The following is a 19,733-nucleotide window of genomic DNA, read 5'->3' on the forward strand; positions in this document are numbered from 1 at the left end:
AATATGTATAAAATAGTATGTACTTGTGCAAAACTTGAAAAAATTTCGAAAAAATTGAAGAAATTAATTTAAGCTGAAAACGACGACAGATTTCTTCATATTTTGGCATAAAAAAATATAACTATAAAAAATTGGAAACAAATCGGCGTCTGACGTTCCCCGAGGTTTACTTTTGTAAGCAAAGGAGGAACACCGGCGGTAACGCCAACGATTCGAGCATTACGGCGCGTGGCAGCCACGAAGGATTCACGGGGAAATCGCGATCTCCCTCGCGATAGAGAGACGGTCGGATTTAAGGGGTCGTTCCGATGGCGCCAGTCGGCGATCTCCCTCGTACGAAGCGTCGCCCGATATTCATTTCTCCGGCTTGTTTATAAGGGAAAGCACACGATGAGCCGGAGACACGTGAGCTAAATTTTCCGGGGTCGTTCGCGGGAAATTATGGCCGAGGAGCGCGCGACGCGATCGCGGAATCACGCGAGCCGTATGAAAGTTTAATGGACGGCGCTTAATATTTCAGCGCAACGGCATCCGCTCCCGTCGTGACCCACACATCCATAAATCCCTTTTCGTTATGGGCCGCTTCACAATGAGAGATTCTCTACTCGAAAGGAATCTCGCGAGCACGAAATAATTGATTCACTCTGCGAAATAGTAGCCTGTGTGTTCGTCACGAATTAATGTCGCGTTTAAAGCGGCCTCAGGAGCGGCTGTCGATATTCAAACGGCTTGGCCGATTGTCGTTCCCGCCCGCGTTTTCAGCTGTCTGTCGACAATGACGAGCTACAAATTTCATCTTCTCGCGAAAAGAATTCTCGCGTGAGAGAAAAGAAGAGCAAACTGGCGAAGCGTTAGGATTATCGAGGACGCCACGATGGCGTCTGACGTTTACGTTGTTACAATGTACCGCGATTTTCAGCTGATAGATTCTCACGCTGAACCCCGCGCATCATATCGCAGCCGTGGAATTAAGTCTCCGAGTGTTCGCTGTACTGCACGTCGCGTAAAATGACAAACAGGACCTCGGTGCCGAGCACCGTCGCGGAATTATAGATCGCTCTACAGAGCTCGAGCTCGAGAGAGAAACAATAGCTATAAATTCGCGGAGCGATTCGGGGGAATCGCCTCGAGGACCTCGAGAGAGAGAGAGAGAGAAAGAGAGAGCGAGAGCGAGAGCGAGACCAGTCGGTCGTGACTCCATCCAGCGACGCGCAGTCCCCGGCCCGGGCCGGGTCGTTCTTCCCTCAATCTTCAAATGTCACTGTACTTATCACCGGCTCCACCCTCCCTCGTGGCGTACGTCACGCGCGTTCACCCCCGCGGGCGAAATATCGCTGGCGCGAGTAAGTGCATCGAGATATTGAGATGTGACCCACGTATTCAATATAAGGGCTTTTACCGGCTCACGCTTCTGGCACAAGCCGCTCTCCCTCCCGCATCCTGCCGTTATCTGTCTGCACCCCCCTTCGGTTTTCACGGTGTCCTTTCGGTCGCCCTTCTTCGGGGCAACCGACAGTTTTCGAAACGTCGCGCGCTCGCTATCTCGGTCATTTTACGATGAAATTCGTTCGCGTGTCGACTCGCGATTCATCGGCCTCCTTCGCGTTGTCCTTCGCGGTCCTCCAATTTTCAGCGTCCGGCACCTTCAGCAAGGTAATCTCGAATCAACGCTCATAAAATGCATAAACCGGGCATAAAACTGTCTTACGTGCTCTCGAAATTTCTCGCAGTGAAATCTCAAGCTCGACCTGGTCAAATGGAAGTTTCATTCGCCCCTCGAGCGAAAGTCCCCCGTGATTACGACGAATTCGATCGCTTCCACGCTTGACGCTTACAGCGCGTTTTCACGTTTCGCCTCAGTAGCGACGCTCAAGCACGTCGCAGATTCACTCTTCGATCCCGAACGAAAATGTTCCACTCGATGACTTTGAGTGAAAGAACACTGTAAACACTGCAGTGTGTTACAATAACATGCTTGAAGCGTGTTAAAGTGTGTCTCCACCTTAGACATACAAAATCAGCAAATTAAATTAACACATATTTATATATGTGTTAAATATAATCTTTTATATGTGTGTTAATGGTGGAGGTGTATTAAAATAACACACCTCAAGTGTGTTATAAAGGTGAATTGAGCGACATTGCAAATCCAAGTGTGTTATTTTGAAATGCACAAGCGTGTAAATGAATTAATCTTTTCTTACACATTTCTCCCGTTTTAAGTCACGCGTTATTTAACATATATTTACGTTTAAACATATAATAATGAATAACATATAATTAATGATTTAATCTGTAATAATATGAAAGCAAGTTATTGCATTAATTTGTTCAATAGATACAATACTTTGTTGAAGGCGAGTAATCGCTGATTTTGTCGACTTGTATTTTTCTCACATGTATTTTTTTTAATACACATATGTGCGCTCATTTAAACATATGTGTGTTAACAAAATTAGTGTGTTATCATGGACACATTATTAGTGCGTTACGTGACTTGGTGTGTCATCCAATATATATCATCCAAGTGTGTTCTCCGTGTATTTCGATTATTATTCTGTGTCTAAATAACACGCTCTACGTGTGTCACGGGATTGTTGAGGAAAAGTAACACGTTTCTGTAGTGTGTTACATGGTGTGTTATAAAAACACACTTTTGTCACAGAAAACGAATTATTTTGACGCACTTAGTGCCTCAACGTCAGCTAATGTGTCAAAATAACATACTAACACTCAATTTTAACGCACATGTTCCGATGCCTAGTTGATGCCTAGTGAAGTCGCTCTGCACGAGTGAAAAAAAATCACTCGGCTGTCTCTCTCATTCTCCTCGGTGGAACTGCACTCCACTGATTCGGAGAGTAACACGTCTCTCGGTCCTATTTTGCGTCTTCCTCCGCGAAGATCGACCCATCGATCGACCCATCGATCGATCCATCGATCGGTCGGTCGGATCCGCACGGTCATTATCATTATCCGCGCCCGCTGGTCTGCGTTATCAGCGATAATCCGGCTGACACTCGATGGTACACCGAGCTATGTACGCGCGGGCACATATGCGTGTGTATAATGCATGCTAACAAAGGCGAGAGGAGCAGAGAGAGAGAGAGAGAGAGAGAGAGAGAGAGACAGAGAGAAGGAGGGGTGCGCTTTATGGCTCCGATATCGAATCGAATCGAATCGAATCGAAGTAATTTGCAGATAGTAATGGCACCGGTCGCATCAAAGGAAAGCTGCCGTTAGCGGAACACGCGGTTGCTAAGGTGTTGTTCTTGGTTTCGCGACACACATCGTCCCCGATGAGTACGTCGGGACGACGGTACGGCGGGTCGATGACGTTTTCTCCACGACCACGCTGTGCCACGAGAAGGGGATGATATTGTTTTGTTCTATCTCCGTTGGCGCGGTGTCCCGTTCGCGGTCGTGTCACGATCGAGCATATCTGCCGGCTCGGTTTATTCGTCCAATGTGCTTTCAAATTGAATGTTTCCACGAGAACTCGCTCGGAGCGTGCCCCGAAAGACGAAAAACGCGCGTCATCGCGCGCATCCGCTCGCTCCTTGTCACCATGTGAATCACGGCTGACTCACTTCGCTGCATAACGAATGAATCTGGATAATGACCGTGTCATCGTCGCCAATGAGTCCGTCGTCGATCTCTCGATCGAACGCGGCTCGTTCGATCGAGTCTCTCGGGAACGTTCATCTACGCGCTCGAGCCGAAATCGTCGCGTCGCGACGATTCGGCAATTGCGCGCAAATCGAAACAAGCTTCGGAGCTGGAAGGAGCGATGAGCGAGTTCGTCGAACCTTTTTTTTTACCCCGCCGGTTTCTCCTTACGGACGCGCGTGTCTTGAGTGTTCCAATTATTCTCGCGAGGCACTAAAGCGCGCTCATACGGACGAGCTGGCGTAATAATATGCAGATTAATCGCGGCTCTCTTCGACGCGCCGAGTGTGTAAATCGTGGAGCTTTCGCCTGAGCGACGATATCGTTGACTCATAAACGACGAAGTGCGTCATCGCCGAATGAAAGTTCAGTCGTTCGCATGAACGTCCGTAGCCGGGTTAGGCGAGGGCGTAATCGTTCGAGCGTACAGGAGACAATGAAAGGGTCCGCGGAGGAAGGCAAGCGCGGGAGGGTGGGAGAGCGGCGATAAACAATTCACGATCGAAAATGTGAAAAGCTGGAGGATGTATCCGTCGCGTTCTGTTAACGTAATGGACTCGAAGATGACGCATGCTCGTCGTTATACGACGAGGGATTCGTGCGCGACCGGCTTCTTCGGGGCTAACTTGATGCAAATGGGAGAAAGGGTGACAACGATTCGCTCGTGTGCGACATATCGATATGCGAGGAACAGCGTTGTATTGAGTTGCCGCGAAAGAGTTCTCATTTTTCTCGTACGTTCTCAGGACGTTCGCAGGAGGTTTGTCTATCTGTTGTATATATGAGAAAAAATGGCAAGTCTCCTCGTCGGGAGGGAGGGAGAAAAATTCCGGGCGAATAACGACTATTAGTCTTTCGAAATTGCACGATTTCGCCTTTGCGATTTGTTTGACGAACACGACGGACCGTTCGCAGCCACCTAATGCCTTCGCGAAATATTTTTCTTTCTCGGGCAAGTTTTTTTTTCCGAAGGGAATCAAGTGCGCGAATATTCCGTCTGCCTCCCCCTCTCTCCAATCACACCGAGTGTCTGATCAATAATTCACTTAGCAACTTGTAGATAACCGTTTACATTCTTCTCTATCGTTCGCCGGGAGGACGAAGGGATGAACGAACGAACGAACGAACGGCCGAACAAACGACACGTAGTCACGCGTTTTACGATAGCTCTCGACCGAGAAAGACGCAAATGAGCGAGACGGCACGTTGCGAACGTGCGCGAATCGGAGACGCCGTCTTATTACCGCAAACCGTAAAAAGTTTAAGCCGTCATCTCCGCGAGATGGACCAGACATGTCATGCTGGCATGGGGGAACTTTCGACGTATGCTCGCGTTAATTAAATTTCGTTTCTCCTCCCGTCTTATATACGGCGGAGTTGCGAGCGCCTTGCGCGACTCGACCGAGAGCGTTCGGCTCGTCTCTCCCTGTATTAAAGTGCTCGTAAAAACGCGAAACGCGTCCACGTTTCTTCTCTCCTTCTCCCTCTTTCTTTTTACGTTGATTGTAATTAAATGTGATTACCGGGACACGCGCGCAAGCGCCGGAGAGTTTCCTCCGCGGCGAAGATACGCGCGCGATACAGTCCGCGATTACGACCTGACCCCCCCCCGTGGCGCGACTCGGCGCGTTCCTCTAACGAGAACGACGCTCGTAAAGGACGACGAAGCGTGAAAAATGACGTAGAGTGCGCGAGGCCTCGTAAAAATAGCGCGCGCGCAAGCGAGCGAGGCCGCAAGTAACGCGATTGCGATCGTTAATCTCGTCGGGCGCGGGTGTCCGATTGATTATCGGATTGCACAACGGCTCTGTTTCCCCGCGCGCGCTTTGAGAGCGCATGTGCGGAGGTATGAAGTATTTCCAAGCCAAAATAATCGTTCCCTCTGTCACACGTTACACATTGGCCCGCCCGCGCGCGACTCGCTAAATACACGCTAAATACACGCTAAATATGTGTGGCCGCGAAAATACATTTCGTGATAAACCACCGTCGCGGTCGAATCTTTTCTCCTCCACTTATTTTTTCTCCCGCATGACGGACGTGGTGTAAACGCATATTAAGTGAATTTTCATCGCGACGGAGACGGCGTCGCCGATACGTGTCGTGAGATAAAACTCCGGTGTATTCATAGAACGGTCTAGAGAGCACAGACGTGATGGAGACGTGAGACGTTAAATTTATCTTGCGCTTGTACTTATTTATTAGCGATGCAATTTTCAATATCGATCCAAAGGTGTCGCGTGCCTAAATTCGGAGAGAATATTCCATTTCTCTCGGCGAATTCGAATCCTTCGACAGTCATTCTCGATTTATGTCGCATGTCGATGTGATGTCCCAGAAAATGTGAGTAGTAAGATCGCTTAATAGTAATATCGTGTCACGGTAAATCGCGCGGGGAACTCGTGAGATTATTTCTCGTACCGTGCGCGATATGTCACAAGTACGTAAATGCGATAAAATCGAACGTATGCGAACGAGAGCGAACGTAAAAGGAGAGCCAAAATAGAAAATATATTTTAGCGTACACACAGTTTCATTTAATCTCCGCATTCGCTGATGTCGCATCGTTGCCGCGGCTTTTCGACCCGATTACTATATAGAGCGCGACTCGGTCGAATCGTTTATCGCTTGTTTAGTCCGTCGACGCGACGCGATTGTTTTCGCTCGACGAGCAGAATGCCGGGGCATTTACAAATGCGAATATTTGCCCACGTTAATAATACTTAATATTGTGCCGGCGCGCTCGTTAAACGTCGCTTTCGCTACGCGTCCTGCTCATCGGTCTCGTTAGCAAAATTGATATTGCTGCTGCAATCATCGCGAGCGCTCGCGCAAATCCATATGCAAATTTTTTTCAATGGCTCGCTCAGCTCCGAGCTAGCGAAGCGAGCTGAAGAGTTTCCTATTCTGAGCCCGTTTGGAAGTCGTGAGCACAGCAAAGACGTTTCGAGACACTCGGGTCTTAAATTTAGAGTTCGACGCAAGTTTTCCCCGATTGAAGCGCGATTAAAAATATAAAATTTATTCGATCATGTTCAATAATGTGATGATGATGCCACATGTATCATATGACTCAATTGGAAAACGCAGAACCAGGTTTAAATTCAAGTATGAGCAACCCTCACATGTGGGTGGTGGGACAGGCAATAGTTATCAACACAGATTTCAAACGCGCAACAAAGACGTCCATAAGAGCGCTCGATTTTGTTCGGTAAAGACCCACGAGCATCGACACGCGAAACAACGCGGCGCGACGTCTCGATTACATCCAGCCGGAGAGCTTTTCCTATCCGCGGGGCTGTTTTCGCCTGTCGTCCCTTTTCTCCCTTTGTCCGCGAGCCGCGACCAATCCCGTCGCGTTCTACGCGGCGGTTCGCCCCGACGACGAGCCGACTCGCATTAATTGCCGGGAGTCACGACATGTCTCCATTACTCAAGAGCTTCGTTAAAGGGAGGCGAAGAGGATAAGAGGCCACTGCGAGGATATATAAGGGCAGAGCGCGAGATAAAGTATGTTGCGCGCGCGCGCGCGCGTTCGCCGTTATTTCTCGCAAATTGAGCGGCCCGTGAGCGTTGCTCCTAACGAGAAAATCGAATGCAGTTTGGCCTGCGTACGAAGAGATGAGAGGTCTCTCTCCTACCGTCCGATATTTACCGTCTTCTCCCGAAATTTAGTTTGCAAGCTAAAACGCGACTCCCGATTTGAAGATCCATCAATATTTCCGAGACACGACAGGCCGGACGACGTCGATCATTGCGGAATATAGACATGTTAGACCACATCCTGATGCCATCGCTCCGCTAATTAATGAGAAATTTCCTACCGGTACCGACGATGTCGACCGGCAGCGACCGATGCAGCTAATAGACTTCGCGCTCCGCGAATTCGCCCCGCCAATTACCCCGCCATGTACTAATTAGCATATATGACCGTGGTAACAAAGTTTCCCGCCTCCGACAAAGCCGTCCGCGACGGGAACTTACGACCTTAACGATTCGTAGATCCCGATGCCGAGCGACTCGCAAACCAGACGCAATTTGGCGCCTGGAAATTTCGCCGAGAGTAACTCGATCGCGTCCAAGTACCTACTTCCGCGTTAATACCGTCCCGTTAACTTCGCCGAGCGGCGAAGAGAAAGAGGAGCACGCGAGCACGGGAAAATTATAGTCCGTCGTTTGTATTCTATAACGCTTTGCGTTAAATCCGCCGATCCGCCCCGCCACCCTCAGTCGCCGATAATACAAGTCGCCCCCGTAGGCGACGTTTAATTATTGAATAAAAACTCGAAGCCGCGCGCGATCTCGCCGATATTCCCGATAGTCGAAAATCGTGAAAAGCTATCGCGGCCAAGTTTCAAATCGAACGGAAAGTGCGCGCTCAACGCCGGCTGTGCGGAGCATGAATGTGAACAGGTAGGAGAAAAGGAGAGTATAAAAAGCGAGAATACCCTTATTAACTCCCGCGGAGGGTCCAAGGGCCCGGGAAATCGTCTGTACGTTACGGCCAACGGGCGGAAGGGAGGAGGACGTGCCGGACTATCGCGGCAGAAAAATCGTTGACAAGGTACGCCTCCTGCGTACGGAACTTTAGCAGTTTATTATATCCGTGCGCGCCGACATAGTTCTCTCTCCTGCCCCGCCGCCGCCGCCGGGCGGAACGGGAGTTTCAAGCAATGGGACGAAATAATCGCGTTTTTACGATACTCCGTGCCGAGTTTTACGAGAATCGGAAGCCTCGGCGACGCTTTTGTGCGGTAAAACTTGTTCGAATGCCACACGCGTCATAAAATCGACAAAGCGAGAGCCAACGTTCTCGCGCGGAGTTTTATCATACCCTCCTTCCCTGCCCCTCCTCCCCTTTTTCCCTCCCGCCAGCGGGTTCCGACATACTTTCCGCGCCTATCCGGTGCACCGAGTAAGTTCGTTTGCACGTTCCAGAGCAGGGCACACGCCAGCTTAGCCGGTCTCGCATGCGGACGCGCTCGGATGCATAAATGTCGCGCGTAAATGCGCGAGCGCTGAATCAAAATCCGCCGGGGATGCAAATTGATCGCTTGGATATAGGCGAGAATGAAAAGGGTTCGCGAGAGAACGAGAACCGCAGCTTTCCTGATGCTTTTATACGTCGCGACTTAATCAGCGGGATAACAACCTGAAGATTCACTTGGGACTTTCCGAAAGATCCTCCGATATCGAGCAACGTTCGGCGCGACGGATAAAGAGTGTAACGTGGAAATATTTCGACATATCTTATATCAATATATATATATATATGTATATGTACATCTTCATAGAAAAATAGTAATTCGAATTTATCTGTCTCTTACCTGGACATTTCTTTCATTAAAACGGATACTCTTTGTGACCTTTCCTTCAGTCGCATTGTGGAGGTCACAAAGCATTTCAAAGTTAACGCGTAGACTGCCGTGAAGGTTATCTTCCGACACGTTACCATATGTCATTAATTTATATACAATGTATATGCACATTTTATTAATTTATAAGACAATCAGTTGCATACGTAGCAAGTTATGTGTACGAGCAATAGTATAAACCAATGAAAACGTTGACATTTATGTATGATAAATTGTATTTGCTTATTGTGTTCTTGTTATTTTGAACTTTATCCGAGTTTGGAAATAATCGGCACGGCAGCGTGCTAAATTGCGTGCTGTTGTAAAAATAACGATTGCTCTCCTTATTCGATTGAGAGAGATCGCGACAAGTCCCGAGTCGAAATTTTAATTCTCTACTAATTCTGAATCATGAATAATTTAATATTCCATCATCTCATCATTTCATCTGCAATTAATTCATATTTTCCTTTTCAATAAGCAATGTGCTAATTATGCAACTTACTCAGTTGTAAACAAAATATGTGAGATGAGCGAATATAAAATTATTAATATGAGTGAGTAAATACATGGGTGAATAAAACACAGCACATTTTACTTTCTCAGTCTCTTTCAATTTTTTTCTCTTTTTTGCTTTTTTAGGGCTGGTTTAAAAAAATGCAGTAAAAAATAACAATTATTTAAAAATAACAAAAATAACAATTATTTGTCCAATAATGCTGCGCACTGAAAAAGATTTAAATTTGAATTCGGTATATTAACTACGAAGAATAAACAGAAGAAGCGACAAAAAGTCGTCGACATAAACAAGATGGAATGTGCGGCTCAAGCAGCATTATTAGACGCGAAAATCAACACTTGCAATATTTATCCTAGACTTTAAGGTCGATATTCATAATCGTAAGTTACGTGTATCTTTGGTTGAAGGGCACAATCAATTATAAATTCTTGCACACGGATCGTTAATCAGCCGATTAATATTTGTAGCATGAAATTCATATAGATTGATGAATAATGAGAAAGTCGTACAAGGTTCTTATCATTTATCAAATAAATTAGTAGATTATGAATAACAGCGTATATTTCGACTCGGGTATCTCCTTGTTCCCAGAGATTCATTAAACGCTCGCTCGAATTGGAAACATCTCGCGTAATAAATGACTCGACACACCTAGAGATATACGAAGCGTTGCTACTGGCTTCCTGGCATCCTGCATCCTTCGTCTTGGTATCCCGACCCAGCATCCTGCTCCCGACTGCTCCATCGTGATATTCTGAATAACTGACCTGGAGCACTGACACCGACACTGGCACTGACACTCGCGTAGATACTCCGTCTGACTCCGTCTGACTCCGAGTCCGCGCGTCAATTATATTTCAATAACGAATAAAACGGCTCGATCACGCGACGGAGGAATCGTCAACATCGTGCCGATACACGCGGCTCGCGTCGCAGTATTATGTGTACGTTGTCGCTCGCCGGCTCGGGACATTATGACACGATGCGCGAGAATAATCAAAACAATCGGCAAGAAAGGCAAAGCCACGCCCCTCCGCTCTCGCAGGTAGCCGAGAGAATCACAACAATCAACACTCTAAAAAGCATTCCGCGAATTCCACTCTGAATTTATCAATACGCCGTCCACTCGCTGGTGTTTAAAGAGTAATTATTGCTCCACATCCGAATCCGAATGCTGCATTGTTGGCGCGCAGCGTTTCCACACATGAAACTGCTATTTTTGTTCATGCAGCTTTTCCTTTTTTTCTAGCCGCTTTTTTTCTAGCTCATGTCGAAATGTTCGACGTCTGTAACAATTAACAATAAACGAAATATGGTTAGCCAAAGTTGATAATTTTTATAGTCAGAATTACAAATACAGTTAGTGATATACAGTGTGTGAAAGACGAATTGTCTTCAACGCATCGTACGTTTTAAAGGCGCAAAGAACGCCTTTCGATCTTAAGACGCACCAAAGTCTGTGAACATTTTACGTCCAACTCATTCCCCCCCTCCCCCCACCAAAAGTTAAAAATATAATATTCTAGATAGATTCAGAGTATATATATTCAGAGTATAAGCGATCGATCCACGTGTTTTAATATACGAGACTGCCGAAAATGGACCTGACATATTTAATTCGATCTACACGCGACTCCGTGCATCTGTCGATACCCTCGATTGAAGTCTCGGATATCTGAATGCACCTGGTGGTATAATGCTGCAAAATTATAAAAATGTGATCTCCCTCGCTCGCGCACGTCGATATCTCTTTCGCCGTTCCGACAACTTTCGGTTTCCGCGACCACGTTATTTGCCGTCTCCCCGTGGCGCGAGCGACACGGACGGCCCACGCGGGGGAAAGAGACCGACTCCGCAGTGGCCATCGAGCCGTAACACCCCCCCCCTCCGGCAGATCGGACTTTGCATCCGGCTAATTAAGCATTGATAACTAACGAGGTTCCTTTGTGGCGCGCCACGGCTCGGATGAAAGTCACCGGAAAATGTCAGCCGACACGTCAGGATTAAATGCTTTAGCGCGGGGGTGCGTGTTGGCGAGTTCGGGGTGCACGACCCCTCCGTCGAAACGGACTCGGGAGTTCGCCGGCTCGAACGCGCGCTGCGAGTTTAATCCTCGCTGACGTCAATTGCTCGCGACGTGGTATCCGCGCTGGCGGCTGCATTTTTATCTCTCTCTCTCTCTCTCTCTCTCTCTCTCTCTCTCTCTCGCGCGCGCGCGCGCGCCCCCGTTTTTCTTTTCCTTTTTTCATTATTCTCGGTCGTTTCCTCTCCGAGAAGAAGAGGAGTTTGCACGCTTATACGTCGCTCGCGACATCAGAAGAGGCGGTGAATCGATTGCTCCGTTGTTCCGAGCTCGTTTCCTGCTTTACCATGCGGGAACGATGATTAATTTAACGACCCGGCTATGAGCTCCGGTCTGCCTTTGAACGCGGCTCAGCGATTGTTTGATTTTGTTCCGCGGGGGTAGGAAGAAGAGGGGACGATTGGGATGGCTGGCGCGCGCATACACACAGGACATAATGCCGTAAGCGTTTTTCGGTTTTTCCCTTTTCTCTTTCTCTTTTCCATCCTCTGTCTCCCCTTTTTTTTGTCTTTTGCGTACAACGCGCGTACGTTAATTGGTGGTACGCCACCGGCAAAAAAGTCGGGCTCGAGAATACGCTCTAACACAACGTGTTCCATCTTCTGTTGCAGTTTTACCAGCTCCTGGAAGCCAGTCAGGTGGCCAACACTACGCTCATGTACCGCCACGTGACCGTATTTGCGCCCACTAATCGAGCGTTCCAGAAGTACAATGGGAGCACGAAGAATTTGGTTCTCTACCATATATGTGAGTACGATTGAATTTCTTTGATCTCCAAAGTGAAAGGGATAGAAGGAGAGTTGGAGCAAGAAAGAAGGGAAAAAGCATCGGTTTTAGAAGCCCGCATGCGCGGACAGAGAATTTTTCAGAAAAATATTACATTCGTAAAAGAGCTTAAAAAAATACTCTCTTATTAAAAATATATATATACAACCCATTGTTAAAAAGTAATATATTTTCTCGGCTAAAAAAGTAATATATTAGCTCGGCTAAGATACATTCAATTATTCCTGTACGTGTTGAACATTTGAACATTGAACATTTTACGCAGTCGAATTGAAAACGTATTCGCGAGTAAGCTGTTAATTAATTACTGTAACATACAAATTCTGCCTTCAAACACATCTGTGATATATTATCTCTATATTCGCGATCTATTATATTACTCACAAAGGAAATCCCTTTCCATGTGGTTAACATTTTGTTATTGCGTGCTGTTGTGTGGGGGGTGGTAGCGGCGCCATCAATTTCTTCATGCAATTCCCAGAATTAAAAGAAATGTATAGTTTTACACTCTTGTAAAACAGTTTTACATAGATCCCCGAATAAACCTCCTCGATATAGACTTTGTTGCGCCGATTATTCCAAAAAGCCCAAGGACACGTCGCGAAAATACAAAAGTGCGCCAAGTGCACCTCGACAATCGGCGCGTCGCCAAACCTCGCGATCGAACGGTGAAGCGATGATACGTGAGAGCGAACTTCAAAAGGAGAATCGCCCCTCGCATAATGCGCGAGGGAAACAAATCTCCAGCGACGCACGTGACATTTAAATTCGGACGCCGACGAGCGTGAAATCGCCTCACAATCGACGGCAAGACTTCGTTTGTCCTCGCTATTGCGGCACGCGTTTTCCCGGCGTTTTCCGCCGCGGAGCGAAGCCAAATGCGCGGCCGAATGCGCGCTCGCGACAACTGCATTTCCGCAAGAGGGCAGGAGGGCAACCGCTACTTTTTCCCTCTGTTTCACTCTCCCGCACGTCCGCATTATTTCCTGCCTGCCCGCCCCGCCCGCCCGCCCTCCTTCCTTTTCTCGCGCCGGTTTTTCGCGCAGGAGTGCATTAGCCGCTCGCAGTCGGCTTTCGATATTTCACCCTTTGATCTCCACGGGGGCGGGGTGCTCGCGCGAGTGCGGCCGCGTGCGCGTGCATCCGTAATACATCCGCGCGCGCGCGCGCGCGCGGCTTAGAAGGCACATTCGGTATGCGCCGGACGTTTACCGTGCTTTCCGCGTAATTCACGAGCTTCTTCGATGGCCGCGCCGGGCTGCCGGATGAACGACCGGGCCCGCCGCGCAATCCGTTATCGCCGTGTATCCGCGTTTACGGTCATTCGGCCGTCCATTCGGCATTCATCGATGTAGATCTCGATAGAAAGGAACCGACCTGCACGACGCGATAGAGAGGGTGAACGAGGGGGGCGGAGGGCGGGGGGGGGGGGCGAGAGGCGTTATTGCGATTGAGCGTAGCTGACTAATATTGCGCGCGGCGTTAGTGAACCAACGCGTCAGAATCCGCCGACGTTAATGCATCCTGTTGTACTTTATTGTGCGGCGCGCCGCGCGCGGAAATCGAGTCGCGCGCGTTCTCGCGAAATTCCACTCGCTCCGCGAGCGGCGTGGCGCGGCGCGGCGAGGTCGGCCGCTTTTAACATTTGCATAATTCCGTCGACGCGGAAAGTACTTAACTGCTTGGGGCCGTGAATTTTTAAACGGTCAAATGAGAATTCCTCGCGACGAGACTGTCGAATGAATATGGAGGCGGGCGGAGAGTGAATGCACCTCGCGAAACTAATAAATTAATTAAATTTCGCCGGACGTGCGAGCTGCCTCTCCCCCCTCCCCCCCCCCCGCCCACCTCGCCCCTCTCCCCCTCTCCGTGCGAAGCGAATGAATCATTCGGGAGCGATGCTCGCGGGGATCGCTCGAAAAGTCGCCGAGAGACGGCGATTTTTCAACCGACCTGCCGGCGATGGAATTCCCGCAAGGTGAACGGATCTTGCATCAATTCGTCCGCTTTAGGCTGCTCTAGGAAAGTCGAGCTCAGCGGACGCGAGATCGTTACGTCGCCTGGTCGCGCGCCATAAAGGGCGTATCGCGAGATCGACGTTAATCAATAGGGACGAGACAAACAACTTGCTCAATCAAAATCCTTATTATCCTTAGCGAGGGCACGGTAAACGCGGCGGGTCTCATTAGGCCGAGGCACCCTCGCTCGTTCGCTCCATTTTGCCTCGTCCTTGCCCTCATGTTCGTCTTCATCTTCGTCTTCTCGCGGCCACGTGTGTGGATGTTTGCGATGTCGCGCGCGGCGTGTAATTTCGGCGTGCGATGTTTACGCGCGCGGCATGGCGGTGGAGCAGCGCGCAGCGCTGCACGAATCGCTGCAACGAGTCGCCTCGTCGCGCATCGTGTGGCATGGTGCGCGCCATCGATCCTCGGCGACTGCGACCCAAAGGCAAACACAGGGCACAGTCGCAGGCATAGGGCACACCGGCGAAAGCCGCGATAAGAAAGGGCCGCTCGCTCTCTCCTTCGACCGCAGCCGGGGAAATAATTAATCCGATTTGCGCGGGTAAGCCGCGCGCGCGCGCGCGCATGCGGCCACCCTTCCGCAACACACAGTGGCAGCGGAAAACGAGCGTTTCAGCCGAACGAGGCGAGAGCGAGCGACTGGACGACGCGCCGCGCCGGCATTACGCGAGTCCTCCGTTTGTATAATATCTACCAGGCGGTAGCAATTTTCGGACTCGCGTTGTAGACCGAGCGGACAGCGGGTGCTCCCGAGGGAAATAATTAAGTGGATTGCGTTAATTGACTTCGCTGTACGACCGATGATCCCGCTCATGTGTAATCGACCGCGGCAATCGCAGAAATTGCGCCGGTTGATCGATCGCTCGAGCAACGGGACTTTTTCTAAGTCATCGCAAGATCGCCGAGCCAACCGTTGCTAATCATTACATTTTACCGCTGATCATTCGCGATGGAGTTTTTTTTTTCCAAGAGCCGCGTCGTCCTCGCGGAAAATGGAGCGGTATTCCCGCGAAACGATATAACTTGGCGTCTTCTATTGTCGCGATAGCCACGTCGAAAATAGCTTTTTCCCGGCCGTTCTCACTAATAGTATATTCTCGCGTATTTGTATTCTTTAAGTCCGGCCTTCCACTCACGAGCGAATATCGTCTCGAGTTATTCCGAAGAATGACCTCGGAGACCACCGCGGGAACCGTTCGAACTAAATAATCAAAGGTCGTAAGGTCATCGACTTCGTTGATACGGACTGGATCAATGTTATTTGGTGCCTGAGGCGTTTTTTTCCGTGGAGAGCAACGACGACGAAGACGATGAAGAGAACGAGGGGCAGAGGAGAGGAGAGGAGAACGACGACGAGAATGACGACGACGATGACGACGGAGGAGAGTAGGAAAGATCGTCGTCGACGGTAACGTTCGACGGGGGCCGTTGCTACTTCCACCGCCCGTCGACTGTTCCTCCGACGCTTCACCCTGTCCTTTTTTTGTCCTACGCCCGGCGACGTATTGGAGAGCAAACAGCTCGAACGAGATTACCGCGTGCAAAAGACTTTTTACGAGACGCGTCTTGAAAGAGATTGTCAAGAATTACATTATCCTCCCCCCTCGCGCTCTCTCCTCGTCCTCCTCGTTCTTTCATGCGCAGCCCCGTGCACCGGGCGGCTGTCGCCGTGATGCGGGGTAAATAAAGGACGTCGACTTGCGCTTTGCTCTCCGGAGAGCTCAGGGAATAGTTATGCTCGCGCGACGCTCAAGACTGCATCGATTTAGAGCTCAAAGCGTCAACTGAAATTATTTACTCGAGATAACGAGCGGGAGATCACGGGAAACTTTGCAGCGACGCGCTCATTCTTATGACGACGCGCCGTTATATTGTGTGCAACCTCCCTCTATCTATGCACATATATATATATATATAATTACACAACATTACAATTACACAACATATACCAGGTCTGTAAATATGAAACCGGAGTTTGCCCATAGATGGCCCTAGCTGTCAATGTAGTTACCGTCAAACCGCGTCATTGGCGCCATTTTCATTTGTTGACATCTGACAAAGATTTTCAACTCACAACAATACAAGTTTCATACAACAGCATAGTTTGTAAGAGCGTTGAACATGTCGAATTTTGTGTCTGGAAGCTACGATCTGCGGACAGCATTGATTTTCTGTTAGCATTTGAAGAAAATTGCTGCAGAATCGCATCGAATGCTTGTCGAAGCTTACGGTGAGCATGCTCTTGATAAATCACAGTGCTTTGAGTGGTTTAAAAAATTCAAACGTGGCGATTTTGACGTGAGAAACGAAGAACGTGGAAGATCACCGAAAAACTTTGAAGACAGCGAATTGCAAGCATTGTTGAATGAGGATGACGCTCAAACGCAACAACAACTCGCGGATCAATTAAATGTGACACGAGAAACCGTCTCCATTCCACGTTTGCGAAAGCCATGGGAAAGATCCAGAAGATGGGAAAAGAAGATGGATTCCACATGAACTGAATGAAAGACAGCAGGAAAACCGAAAAGCCGCTTGCGAAATGCTGCTCGTCAGGTATAAAAGAAAGTCATTTCTCCATCGAATTGTGACTGGCGATGAAAAGTGGATATATTTTGAGAATCCTAAGCGCAAAAGATCATGGGTAACTCTAGGCGAACCATCGACATCGACTGCAAGGCCAAATCGCTATGGACGGAAGACAATGCTCTGTGTTTGGTGGGATCAGAAGGGTGTGATCTATTATGAGCTGCTAAAAGCTGGCGAAACCATTCATACTGAACGCTACCGACAATAAATGATCGATTTGAATCAAGCTTTGCGTGAAAAATGACCAGAATATTAAAAAAGGCAACACAAAGTGATTTTGCTTCATGCATCATCACACACAGCAAAACTGGTGAAGGAAACGATTGAGGCGTTTAGTTGGGAAATACTTTCGCATGCGGCTTACTCACCAGACTTGGCTCCGTCCGATTACTACTTATTCGCATCGATGAGACACGCACTTGCTGAGCAGCGCTTCACTTCTTACGAAAATGTACGAAAATAGCTCGATGACTGGTTTGCCTCAAAAGAGCAATAGTTTTTTCGGTGTGGCATCCACCAATTATCAGACAGGTGGAAAAAATGTTTAGCTAGCGATGGGCAATACTTCGAATAAAATATTTTTTATCATTTTCATACAATAAACGTGTATTTTCTATACAAAAATTCCGGTTTCATATTTACATACCTGATACAGGGCCAACATCCATTCCATATCCACTTCTATTAAGCTTTAACGCAGGAAGATCATGATAGTATTTTGCCAATATAAACAAGATAAACTTTGATTTTATTAAGATGTATTAATAAAGTTAATGAGTCTTTCTTCCATTATTTGATCTCTAATCACCTTAAGTATGTGGTTGTTGAATTCGTCATGACAAGGGTTACAAACGTAGGTGTTCAAAAAATTAGAGTTCCATTTAAAAAAAGGTTTGACCTTTTTTCCACCTTGGCGCCTGCACCCAAAATTAAATTTTGTTTTAATCAAATGTGTCCCCTTCGAAACAATACAATATAAAAAAAAGGCGGACTTCAATATTATTTAGTTTTCGAGATTTTTTACCTGTTACGTTTGAAATTTAGCACCCTGTATATAATACACATATATATAATTTATATATGCGAGTGTGTGTGTGTGTGTATAAAATATCACAGATACTCGTCTATACGCTGTATCGTTAATTGCGTGTGCAAAATCGCCCCACAGAAATTTCGGAAGCACCCCCCGCGGTGCTTATACACTTGAACGCTATACAGGGTGGGGGGTTATAAGTTTACAACCCGAAGTATGAAGGTAGATTGGGTTAAGACAAACATAAAAGTCCCATACCGTTTTGCGAGATTCGCAATAATTATCGAGTTATTAATGACAGAAATCTAAGGAATGGAAGCGCGCCGACATAGATGATTGGAGAAGCGTTGCAGCTACTCAGATAAAACAACGAATAGCAGCGCATTGTCTTCCCCCTCGCCGCGCACACCGGCAACAGTTGCTGGATCAACTGGGCCGCGCTGCGGCCTAAGCAGCTGCAACGCTCCTCCAATTATCTATGCCAGCGCGCTCCCACTCCTCAGATTTCTGTCATTAATAACTCGATAATTATTGCGAATCTCGCAAAACGGTATGGGACTTTTATGTTTGTCTTAACCCAATCTACCCTCATACTTCGGGTTGTAAACCCGATTAACCCCCCACCCTGTATATAAATCGGCCGGTTTAAGCAACTTCTCACAGTAATCAACTTAGGCGGAATTATAGCGAATCGCGCAGTTCGGCCGACCGTAACTTCGGACAAACGCAATTCATTCCCGTTCTTTCGGTCGGCGAAGGACCGAGCGGGCGGGAGGAGCACTCGAGAAATCGAAAGCACGACTCCGTCTCTCCTTTATCCGCCCCGAGCCGCCCGGTCCCTCTTCTCGTCTCTCGCGGTTGGAGAAAAGCTCTCTTTATCTCGTCAAGTCGCGGCGCCCATCTCATGGCACTTCGCTCCAAACTGCAACGAGAGGACTGCCCTCCCGCTCCTTCTCTCTCTCTCTCTCTCTCTCTCTCTCTCTCTCGCTCGCTCACTCGCTCGCTCGCTCTCTTTCTCGCTCTCTTACCGTCCCACGCAAGTCTGCGGCAATTTTGTACATCGCGAAAAGTTTCACAATTAGTCTTGGAACTTTCATAATTCCGCAGCTTAACCCGCCTTGTTTTGCGGCCGAGCGTTACCGCGGTCGGTTTAATTTATCATTTCACCTCGCGCCCGACTATCCAGACTGTACTATCCCCGACTATCCTTTTCCCTCTCGACCGCTTCGCTCGTTCAGGACGTGCTCCTTCTTCGCTCATTCGTCCTCGTTCGTCTCGGCGTGGTTTCTCGACCCGAGAGTCGAATCACCCGGAGGTTACCCGGCGTAATGAGATCTTATTCTCCGATTAGCTCGGAGGGAATTTTTTCTCCATGAAAAATAACCCCGCACCGGTCGTCGCGGTTTTCCTCGAGTTTTCTCTCTTAGCCCGCCGTTGCGTTTGCGCGTGAATGCAAATTATCGCGCAGTATCGAGCGAGAGAGCTCTGTACTGTGTGGAAGCGCGTCAAGTGTCCGACGACTTGTGGAAGCAATTCGAGCCAATTTAGCGTGTAATTTTTTTTGCGTTTCGTATAAATTTCACGCTCGTGCCGAGCGTTTCCAACTTTCGTCCTTTCAGCCGCGAAAGGTACAATTAAATTTTGAATTTATCTCCCATTGTGTTTGAAATGGGCA

General features: G+C 48.3%; 1 protein-coding gene across 1 annotated transcript in view; it reads left to right on the plus strand.

Moving 5' to 3' along the window:
• The window catches only part of LOC112588045 (fasciclin-1-like), a 244,634-nt gene that overhangs the window by 180,154 nt on the left and 44,747 nt on the right, over positions 1-19,733 (plus strand). Inside the window, exon 2 of the mRNA XM_025299245.1 lies at positions 12,238-12,373. Coding sequence (XP_025155030.1) covers positions 12,238-12,373 — 136 coding nt within the window. The remainder of the gene's footprint in view (positions 1-12,237; positions 12,374-19,733) is intronic.

Source organism: Harpegnathos saltator, unplaced genomic scaffold (assembly GCF_003227715.2).
Source record: "Harpegnathos saltator strain DR-91 unplaced genomic scaffold, Hsal_v8.6 scaffold103, whole genome shotgun sequence".
NCBI classification, from domain to species: domain Eukaryota; kingdom Metazoa; phylum Arthropoda; class Insecta; order Hymenoptera; family Formicidae; genus Harpegnathos; species Harpegnathos saltator.